We start from the raw sequence: 11,480 nt of genomic DNA on the forward strand, positions 1-11,480 counted from the left end.
GATTCTTATGCCTTAAGAACCCCATAATGCCTTTATATAATAGTAATAACAACACAGTAGGCATGCTCAACTCAGCCCATGGGAGTTTTGCACTCTCATTGCCACATCCTTTTCTTAAGAATCCTGACAATCTGACATTTCAAGCTGGTCCTTGATAGAGAGGAAATGGTGGAACAAGATTCACGTAGCCGATCCCCAATTAGTTGGCATAAGGCTTCATAACGACAATGACGACGACGATGACAATAGTAGGCAATGGAAAAAGAAAGCTTGAATGATATCTAAATCATGGGAATTTGGGATTCGTAGGACTACTGAAACCATTCCTTAATGCAGTTGATACCCAACACTCACACTCAGCTAACATGAGATTGTTTTCAAATACATGGTAATGCAATTGAAGTAATGGAAGGCAATACCATAAGCATTTCAATGTCAATGGCTTATTTTCATAACAAAGTTAAAAAAGGTCTTTTGAGAATGAGACAGCTCAAGGTCGAGCACCGTGACTCATCGGTATGGAGCTGTTTTAGAAGCCATGAGGTGTCATTTTCTAGTCGCTGGCTTTTCATTGCTTGAAAGAGATAAAGGAAGAAATAAAGCAAGAGGGCTTAATACGGAACCGGTGCCCGAACTGTGGTGGGACCCGATTTCATGTCCTCAAGGATGAGATTCAGAAGAGCCTTAGCCACGGATCCTTCTTTGCCTACAAAAGAAGAGAATATTGTAAAATATCGGAAACACTTCGTAGATTTCTATGAAGATGCTACAATCATCACTAGTTCTCATCGTTGTCATCATCACCTTGTCAACATCATCATGTGGAAATTGAAGAATGTCAGAAGATTCCAACTTGGGTTGAGACAACACAATGCTTAAAAATCATCTATTGGGTGATTTTTGCTAAACCACTCCACTATGACAATTGGGTTTTTATAAGAGATAACAAGATGAACTTCAACACAATTTGAAATTGCATGCAGGCGGGGTTATAAAAATTCTTGGAGGGTTCTTACCCCCCCCCCCTTAAAAAAAAAAAAAAAAAAAAAAAAATCTGTCCAAAAGGGAGGATGAAAAAGTCCACGGATTAGTAAGCAAGGAAAGCAAACTTGTACTGCAGTGCAAGGAAAATGTCAAAAAATACCAAACCAGTTAGTTTAAAACAGTGAAGGATAGCACAGCCTAACAAAGTTGAGGAAATTGTACTTCCAAAATTGATTTTTTTTCTCTCTACACTGAAACTGCAAAATAAAAGAAACTCATTGCAGCATCTCTTTCAGCAGTTCAAGTTATCTTGTTTGAGGGTATTTTGATAATCCTCAAAATCCGGCCAAGCAGATACATAAATTTTACTGAAAAAACTCAAAACTCAATCCTGAGTTGATGATGGATGGAGTCTGAGTCGAAGCTGAACTGGAGTCTGAGTCAATAGTTCTCCTTAAACTGAAAAGGCAAAACATTGATGGGCTATGATCTAAAATTTCTGGGAGATTTGTGGGGAATCCCCAATCTACATTATTTCCCATCAAATCAGTGGTTTGGATCACTGAAACATGTGGCCACCTGTACGGGATAATGTGCCTCAGCAAACAGCATGTTTGCTGATGTGCAGGACCCTTTACAAACAATACACTATACAACTACAGTTTTGAGAAGTTCATAGAAGCATACCATTGCCAATGACTTGGTCATCCCATTGCAAGACAGAGCGCACAAGAATCCCACTCCCAATAAGCATCATCTCATCAGCCATCTTCCCTTCCTCCACAGTCACATTTCCTACTCTAATTCCATTAAGTTCCCCCTCCTTCACTAGCCTTTCTGCAAGATCCAACACTCTTTTCGCGGTGCATCCACTTAGAATTTTATCAAAATTTGGCATCACCAGCTCCTTTTCCGCTGTCACAAACGCAACGTTCATGTTGGGCCCCTCAGCAACATACCCTTCATCATCTAACCAAATTGCCGCAAATCCTCCGTTTTCTTCAGCTTCCATCTTCGACAGCACATTAGGGAGGTAATTTACGCTCTTCATGATTGCAAACTGCCGCGACTTTATTGGGATGCTTGAAGTTATTACTTTAATGCCTTTCCGATCTGGTGGAGATAGGTCTTGGATCACAACAGCATATAGAGCAGGTGTATGACAGCCTAATGGAGACAGCTGGAAATCGCCAGGCCCCGCAGAGAGCCAATACCGTAACGATCCTTGCTGGCATTTTGATGCAGTTACTGTTTGTATAAGGATGCTTCTTATGCTTGACTGATCAAAAGGGTGGCTGATTTTTGCCATGGACGCAGACCTTAAGAAGCGGTTGATATGTTGGTCTAACTCATAAAGATATCTGAACAAGCAAAAACAATGGAGGAAGCTAAATTAATGATTGACCAATAACTGGCATCTGTTGAAGAGAAGCAAAAGAATATGGGCTCTGCTACGGGTTTGGCACAGCTCGCAAATGCCAATGTGGCACATGCGTGTGAGATCCATGCTGCTCATCAGATGGGTCCCACCATTTAGATTCCAGGGCCCAAAGGTCAGGCCAATCTGGCTCTCGGGTGGGCTACACATGTACAAAAGAAATGGAAGATCAATAAAATTGACCAATAGTCCACATTCAACACGTAGCAGAGCCATCCTGATGAACAGCTCAGATCTTGCACATATGAGCTCACTTCGTCTCTCATGGAAGATGGATGGCAATGAGCGAAGTCCCTTCTTTCTCAACCACTAAATCTGCTCAAGAAGCTCTTCATTTGGTTTGGATGGTAGAGATACCTGACCATGAAGAATGCATTAAAAAAGCACAAAAAGTCATTGGCTTCATGGTGAAAGATTTCCACTCAAGTTACATGATCCAAATACTCATGTGCTCTATGATGGAGACCTCCAAAAAAATACATAGGAAATTTTCATACAGGTTTCGAATGGATTCAAATTGTAGCTTAGACAGTAACACGTTTGTTGGAGCCAAACACAGCAACTCTGAATGTAATTTTCTCACCCATCCATTATAGCTGCAGTATCGAAAACACCATGCCCTCTGTGGACCATGTGATCATCCATGGGAATCACCATGGCTGCAGGATCAGTTGTAATTCCTCCAAAGATGCTCGAATACATGGCCAGGAAATGCTGCTTACCCTTTCTCTTTTCTTGGGTAGATTTTAGCCTTTCCAAAACCTTCGCATTCATCAAATGAAAGATATTTCAAAAATGATGTCTGCTTCAAGGAATCAGCACGACTACAATGCATTCTAGTGAAAACGGAAAATAAAACTAAATTAGAGAACTCAAAAAAAAGAGGAAATATATCATTGTTGGTCAGACGACATAAAGATTTTGGAAAACTGTTTTAATAATTAGTATATGATCATCTGAATTTTAGCATCTGAGGTTCCAATGGCAAAGAAAATGTGAATGCAGAAATCCAGTTCAAAGAGCCAAAGCTTGCACATGCAACATTCTTGAAGAATTCGTCTACAGTGGTAGATTGGCAAAAGTTTTATAATCGGCTGCCCGCTGGACATCAAGATTCCTCCTTTACCTAGGCTCTGGAATCATCCATGGCAGAGGCCCACATCAACAACACTCACATGCCCACACAAGAAAATGGACTTGGAAACTTGGAAAGAACAATAAAGGGTCAACAACAATGATGTTTTTGGTAGGAAATGTGGTTTAAAGAAGCACACAGCATCAGTCATGAATTAATCATACAATGAACTATACATGCATTTATAAAGAGGGAGCTCTCACATGCTACTAGTCGGACAATGAAGTTAGCATCCAACTATCTCATAATTCTCAAATTGTCATGGGAGTACAACATCCAATCCACCCAAAAGGTTCATCTCTCCATGAAGAACACATGATGCAAAAATAAAGGGCAAAAAACAATATGTTTTTGGCAGCAACTATGGTTTAAAGAAGCTCAAACCTCATATGTTGCCAGTCATGAACTCATGAGTTAATCATACACGGAAGTATACAAACACTTATAAAAAGGAAGGCCTCACACAACTAGTCAAATGATAAAGTTACTATCCAAGTAGCTCATAAGTCTCAATGTGTCACAGGAGTACAACATCCGATCCATCCTAGAGGTTGACCTCTCTCTCTCTCTCTCTCTCTCTCTCTCTCTCTCTCTCTCTCTCTCTCTCTCTCTCTCTCTCATCAGTTCTGTATGGTCTATCTAGATCTTTCAAAAGTTCTCCGGCCACACGATCATCATAGTAGATGTTGTAGATGTGATCGGCCATCAAGTTAAAATTATGATTTTTGCACGTATAATTATCCTCTTTCCACCTTTTCAAGGAGTAGAGAGGATTTGGGTTTCAATTCACGATCAAGGCACCGTTCGGTTCACATGCATACCAACTTCCATGATGTAAACAAGAACAAAACCTTTTGTTGCCATCATTGGAAATTAGTTCCATTGAATCAGTCCAACCTAACCAGCTTTAGTTCATGATTTTCATGGAGGCATTCAAAGCCATTGGATCTTCACTATCCTTTCTTTTTTTTTCTTTCTTCTTTTTTTATAGTAGGCTAATAACTTTTGCCACAACTTTTATCATGTTAACCCCAATTAGTTGGCATAAGGCTTAGATGATGATGACAGTTGGCAAAGAACAAATGGTCAACAATCAATACAGTAGTCTGTACAGATGAAGTCGATGGAAATGTTAGATACAATGTATAGGCGGTGAACACCACCAGGTTATTCTTTACTTTCATTGCACTACCAAATCAAGCCAATGGACGAGTTGGAGGATTATTTGCTCATAGAGGAGAGAGACTGAAAGTTTTATTTATTTATTTGCATCTAAACCTCACATGCATATATATAGACCACAAAGCTAAAACGGTCAAGAGTGACCCGGCTTAGCGCATGCGTGTGAAAAACCAACCCTGCACAACCTGCTACAAGCACACTAGCACACTCTAGAAGGGGTTCAAGGCCCTTAGGTAACACACAAAGGTTTAGGGAGTCACCCTATCCAATGTGGAACTAGAATTTAGAGGCGGTTTATCCTTGTTTCGAAACACTCAAAAACACAAGAGAGGAGTTTTCCTTTGTTTTGAAACACCTAAAAAAGCAAAAGATTACAACCTTGGGCTTAGAGAAATCTAAGTTAAAGAACACCAAGCAAGAAATTTATGTATGACAATCTAGAAATCATTGATACAGAAAAATAAATAAAAACAGAGAGAATTGGTGTAAAAAATATACCTCCAAAGAAGTCAGAAGAGGAATATCAGATATATTGATGTGTTTTACATCTGCAACAAACACGTGCGTTAGTCTAAAAAAAACCAACTTATAGTGCTCCCAGTTGCGTAAGGATCAATGAACAGTCCACTCATTGCTGATTAGTTTCAAACCCACACTTCATGGACCAATACGCAAGGAAAAAAAAAAAAAAACCAATCCAATGATTCTACTCCACCTGGCATTGACCATATTTTTGATAGCCATCCATTTTCCATCTATGGACAAGATAGTCAGGACCCCAACAAATCAATGATTTAAATTGTTAGTTGGACCCATTTGCTATAACAATCTTGACCGTCCATTTTAATGACCATTGATCAGAAGGCTAGAGTTGCTCGATCAGTGTGTTTTCATGATGACCCATTAATTGTAGGCTGGACCTAATGGACAGTCCAGGTGCAATCCAGCAAGCTGCACCTCACTGAGGTGCATCAACACATCCACAATGCCCATGTCATGCTTGAACGCTTTGCTCGGCCAAATTGTAGGCTGTATAACTGATGAAGCATTGCCCGAATATCACACTGCTAGGACCATCTTAAGCTTCTGAATTCGCTCATTCAATTTGTAACCACTGACCATCTCCATTTTAATCATCCGCTGGATGATCACCATATGAATGGCTATGATTGTCCAATCAGTCTGATTTTCTGGTCATGGGTTTTGCATATTGAGAGTTATTTGATAACTCTGGAAGAGTAAGACAATATGCAGGCAGACAGAATTTGTACACAGCACATATGAACTCAACTTAAACCGATTGATTTGGACATGTTGAGAAATCCCAACCTTTGATTCATGGACACTTGTTTGTTGAAATAGGACAATTGGATATTTTTCGTTTTTAACCGTCCAATGCACATCCACCGATCTGACAGTTAGTTGAATAACCATAATTTTAGGTTCATCATACATCTAAAAGGGAACCCATAATCTGGAAAGTTTAATTTGAACTGTCTGCCCACATATGAAATTCTAAGTGAATGTGTATCATCCATCACACTCTTTAGAGTATCGAACTTTTTCTCTTTGCATATTGAGGCCCATGAATTGGACGATCTTCAAGTACACTATGATCTTCAAGTACACTAAGCATTTAATCGATAAGGACGCAGTTTGGCTGGTGACACCAACACCAGCAAACTTGCAAGTGTCAAAGATCTGTGGGCTCCACCATGATGTTTGTGTTTTATTATCCTCGCCATCCACCCATTTTTCCAGCTCATTATAGGGCATGAGTCCAAAAATGAGGCAGATCCAAAGCTCAAGGGGACCACACCACAGGAAACAGTGGGGATTGAATGCTTACCGTTGAGGGCCACAGAAGTTTTGAATCAAGCTGATATTTGTGTTTTCCCTTCATCCAGATCTGTGTGACCTTATGAACAGGTTGGATGGCAAGTAAACATCACTGTGGGCCCTAGGAAGGTTTCAACGGTGGACATAATTATCCTCACTGTTTTCTGCGGTGTAGTCCACTTGAGCTTTGGATATGCTTCAATTTTGGGTTCACGCCATAAAATGAGCTGGAAAAATGGATGGACGGCGTGGATAAAACACATACATCATGGTGGGGCCCACAGAGCTTTGACACCATCAGCTAGCTAGCTGGTGTTGGGGTCACCAGCCAAACTGCGTCGGATCAATAAGTTGCAGCACCTGAGGGAACTGCACCTTGCTTGATTAAAGCTATTCAATGCCATGCAATCTTCATTTTCTCAATAAATTCAGAAACCCATTAAAAATAAAATCGAAAAAAAAAACCATTGAAAAGAAAAATCAAATAAAGAAAGCTAGAAAATTTCCCCTCTTTTCTCAATCAATCCAATCTACCCATCACAAACAAGAAAAGAAGAAGAAGAAGAATAAAGAAATCAAAATTCAGGAAACAGAGAAAAATAAAACCCACCTGTCAAATTTCCTGTTTGATCAGAAATCCCAACAGCTTTCGTTCTCCTCGACAATCTTCCATCGGCCGGGAACCGCGAAACCCGATACGACACGCCAGAAAATCCTATATTCCGCCCGACACGGTTCGATACAATCGAAGATCCGTCGAGATTTGCAAAAACCAGGTTTTCCGAGATGGGTTTTTGCAGAAACATCGGGGAAGAAGCCATGAGAGGAGATCTTCGAGAGCTCGGAAGCAGTTCCTTCTGCAGACTGAGAGCCTTCTCTACTCTCGAGTATGTCAACGGCTCGAAAAAAACAAAGTTAAAAAGTACTAAAATATTTCTTAATCCGATATTCAAATATCGGTTGAAACAGTAATAAGAGCTCTCGCACGTGCCAAAATGAACACGTGTGAGAATCCTCACCGCCCATCTGGTGGGCTACATGTGCTTTTTAATTGAACGCGCGTGATAGATCTGTTCTGAGAGTTGATACGCAACATATGTGCCAACGGGGCCACATCGGACATTCCTGACCCTTAAATCAAGCCAGGGATAACCTATGTGAGGAAAATGAACGGTTGAAAAGATAAGCTCTGACAACCTATAATTTACATCTATTAGAAGATGTTCAAGATCACGACCAATCATTAGTTGGGCCCACGTACCTGTAAATCACGCCGACCGAATCATCAGGTGAGCAGTACTTGCATGAGGACAATGGACGGTTGGAATGAGAACCTCCAACAGCTTATATTTTACATTTATCTCTGACGGCCGAGGAATACAGATCTCTCGTGAGTGTGATGCATCGGCACGTGTGCCGCAGTTCACGTACAGGACGGACGCCTACTTACGGGTTGAATAGCCAGATTCATCAGTTCTGTGAGCCCTACTAATGATGGATGTGTTATATTCAAGCCATCCATTCATTTGAAGAGATCATATAAATTCATGAGTTAATATTGATCCAAAGCTCAAGTAGACCCCACCACAGAAAACAGCAGGGACAGTCACACCCACCACTGGAACCTGTCTAAGGCTCACCATGATGTTTATTTGAGATACGACCAGTTAATAAGTTAATATAGGCATGAGTGAGGGGAAAACACAACACAATTATCTTATTGATTAAAAACTTGTGTGTCCCAAGCAGTTTTTTATGGTGCCCGTTCAATTTCTACTGTTTTCTATGTGGGTCCACTTGAGCTTTGAATCTATCTTATTTGTTTGTCTCATGACTTAAAATAATTTCTCAAAATGAATGAATGACAGAATGAGTGTGATACAAAATCGGTACTGACAATGACATGCAGTTTTGCAAATGACAAAAAACCCTTTATACTCTGGCAGTCCATGATGGATGATACGCAGGTACTGAGAGGGAATGTATACCGCAACTTGTGGACGCATCCGTCCGGGTGGGGCTCTGTGGGGCCCACTGTGATGTAAGTGTTTTATCGACGCCGTTCAATGAATTTTTCAGATAATTTTAATAAGTGAACCAAAAAATGAGGCAAGTCGAAAGCTTAAATGGACCACACCCAAGGAACCTACACTGATAATGACAACCACCGTTGAAACCTTTCTAAGGGCCAACGTGATGTTTGTTTTACCATACAACCTATTCATAAGGTCATATAGACATGGATGAAGTGAAAACACAAATATCAGCTTGATCAGAAACTTCTCCGGCTCCCAAGAAGTTTTTAATGGTGGACGTTCAATCCCCACTTTGTGGTTCACTTGAGCCTTTGACCTGCCTTATTTCTTAGTTCATGTATTAAAATTATCTGAAAAAAGCATTGAATGGTGTGGATAAAACACTTACATCATGGTGGGCCTCATAGAGCCCTGCCGGGACGGACTACCGTCCGGGAGGGGGTAGGACGCAATCCGCGTCCGCAACTTGTAGCACGTACTTTCTTTCCCGCCAACATGCAGCACCGTGGAAAACAATAGACAACCGATGGTCGGAGTCAAAATACATGTATTAGCAATGTTTAGATTGGGTGGAGATGAAGGTCGTAGTAGTGCTGTTGGAAATGCCGTTCAGATATGAATGTTTTCTCCCTCTCTGGTTTTCCTTGTATCTTAAAGATCCATTGGGTTTTTATAGCCCATGGACCCGATTGCTTTTTTTCTCTTTTTATCATTTTTTATGGATACAAATTGTCCCTGAAACAAGGGATTGTATGTAAAAATTCTATAAGGTGGGTCTTATTTATCAATGATATGGATTTCTCTCAGAGTTGGATGATGTGATCAGGCATACAAGTGGACCCATAAGGTTATAATTTATCTAAAATTGTGTACGAGATAGTGTGCTATAACTATGTTACACAATGTTTTATATAGATTACGAATCATAAATTCGTGTGGAGTCTAAAAGGAAGGAGTTTCAATGAGTTACAAATTCTTTATCCTCAGTAAATATAAAAGCATAATTGAATTCCCAAGCCTATACACATTGAAGCATTTTCATCCAATCCCGTCGCTTCTCTAAAAGATATAAGGTGCCGAAGAGTGCGGCATCATTACTATAGCGATGGCGACGCCAATCAAGTACGAATTTTAGATTTCGATTCCCATCTTTGATGCACTAAACAATCCTTTCAATTCTGCAAATAGAGTTTACATCATCTACTACAAAATGAAGTCATCAGTGGCCATATGCTCCAATATGTTACTAATTGAAGGGATCATCTGCTACTAAATGACATCAATAACCATATGTTCCAACTCAAGACCCATCTCTACTTCACTCAACGTCAGTATAACATCAGTTTTTAAGTTTCAATCATAGTTTCTGAAGTGTAAAAATCAACTCACTATCATACAAATTCTGAATATCGAGCTGTGATGTTATAGCTGGTATGTGATTAATACTACTAGTAAAAGACTTCGGAGAAAAAGTTGATTATTATGAGTGATAGTATTAGCTCAATTATAATAGCATTATTATGAGTGATAGTATTAGCTCAATTATAATAGCATGAAATATGAAGTTCCACACCTGAATGAAATCGACAGAGGTCCACAATCACTCCATTCGTGAGAAAGTTGGGATTACACAAGATGAGTTAATACATGTCAAAAAATAATCAAGTGGCGAATATCTTTGTCAAAGCATCAAGTACAAAAAAAGTTTGATCTCCTAAAAAAAAAAGCTTATGTAATGAAAGCGTAAGCAAGACTTGAAAATAAGACAATGTTGAAGTCATTATCAAAATTTCAAACTATTATAGCATTGGAGTAGGATTAGTGTGGTTTTATGGTCTTTATGTGTGTGATGGCAACTTGGGTAGTTTTGGTATTATACAACGCGCCCTAACACTATGAGTTCGAGCTTTATCAGCCCCACTATGATGTGTGTCAGACATTCAGACGGCATTTGTTCCATGGTGCCTAAAATTGTCAATTTGCAATGGATTTTCTGACGGACTTTATTTGTGACAAAAATCGCTTGATTTAACGACGAATTTAATCCGTCGCTAATGGTAAAGTCCGTCGCTAATTCCACCTATCTTGAAAATTGTGGAGCAAAATCCATCGCTAAAATCTAATTTACTAGGGATAGTGGTCTGTCGTAAATTGGAAACGGACTAAATCCGTCGCAAAGTTTGATTTTGCAACAAAATAATATTCGGTTGCAAATTCCCGCCTACACGAAGATTTTTAGTTTCTTTTGCGACGGAACATGGTCTGTCGTTAAAGGACTTTTGCCTTGACATTATTTTTTTCATTTTTTTTAAGATATGGTGGAAAATTATGTTTTTTTGTAGTCTAAGAATTATTTTTTAATAGAATTTCAGTGGTTTAACTGTACATATTTGTATCTAAGATTATTTTTCAACAATTAATTGAATGCAATATATATATATATATATATATATATATATAGGAAAAAGTACTATGCGCTCGACCTCACGAGTCCGTCCCATGAGGTCGAGCTGTGTGGGCCCCACCGTGATGTGTTTCGAACATCTACCCCATCAGTCAGATGCACCATTCCATCGTGGGCCTAGGTCTCAAAAATTAGCTCAATCCGTGACTTGTGTGGGCCACACCACATACAGAAGTGGGGAGGGGCCGTGCACCATTAAAACATTCATAATCATTTTTTGGGCCCACCGAGATGTGGTTTACAAATCCAACCCATCCATTACGTGTTTCCCACTTGTATGAGGGTTCAGACCTAGTTTTAGCAGCATTCAAGACTCAGGTGGGCCCCACCAAGTGCTTTTATATGTTTTAACGGTGTCTTCACATGATTTTAGATGGTATAGCCCACCTAAGTTCCGTATAC

At 39.7% G+C, this 11,480-nt stretch overlaps 1 protein-coding gene across 1 annotated transcript; it reads right to left on the reverse strand.

The window, feature by feature from the left end:
* Positions 1–356: 356 nt before the first annotated feature.
* Positions 357–7,506, reverse strand: LOC131223057 (D-amino-acid transaminase, chloroplastic-like). The gene is made up of 5 exons (XM_058218343.1): positions 7,189–7,506; positions 5,238–5,287; positions 3,006–3,184; positions 1,672–2,345; positions 357–706 (listed from the first exon to the last, which is right to left on the reverse strand). Exons 1-5 carry the CDS (start codon positions 7,397–7,399, stop codon positions 612–614), a joined length of 1,209 nt encoding a protein of 402 aa, XP_058074326.1. The 5' UTR covers positions 7,400–7,506; the 3' UTR covers positions 357–611.
* Between the last annotated feature and the right edge of the window lie 3,974 nt (positions 7,507–11,480).

Source organism: Magnolia sinica, chromosome 13, assembly GCF_029962835.1.
Source record: "Magnolia sinica isolate HGM2019 chromosome 13, MsV1, whole genome shotgun sequence".
In the NCBI taxonomy this organism is placed as follows: domain Eukaryota; kingdom Viridiplantae; phylum Streptophyta; class Magnoliopsida; order Magnoliales; family Magnoliaceae; genus Magnolia; species Magnolia sinica.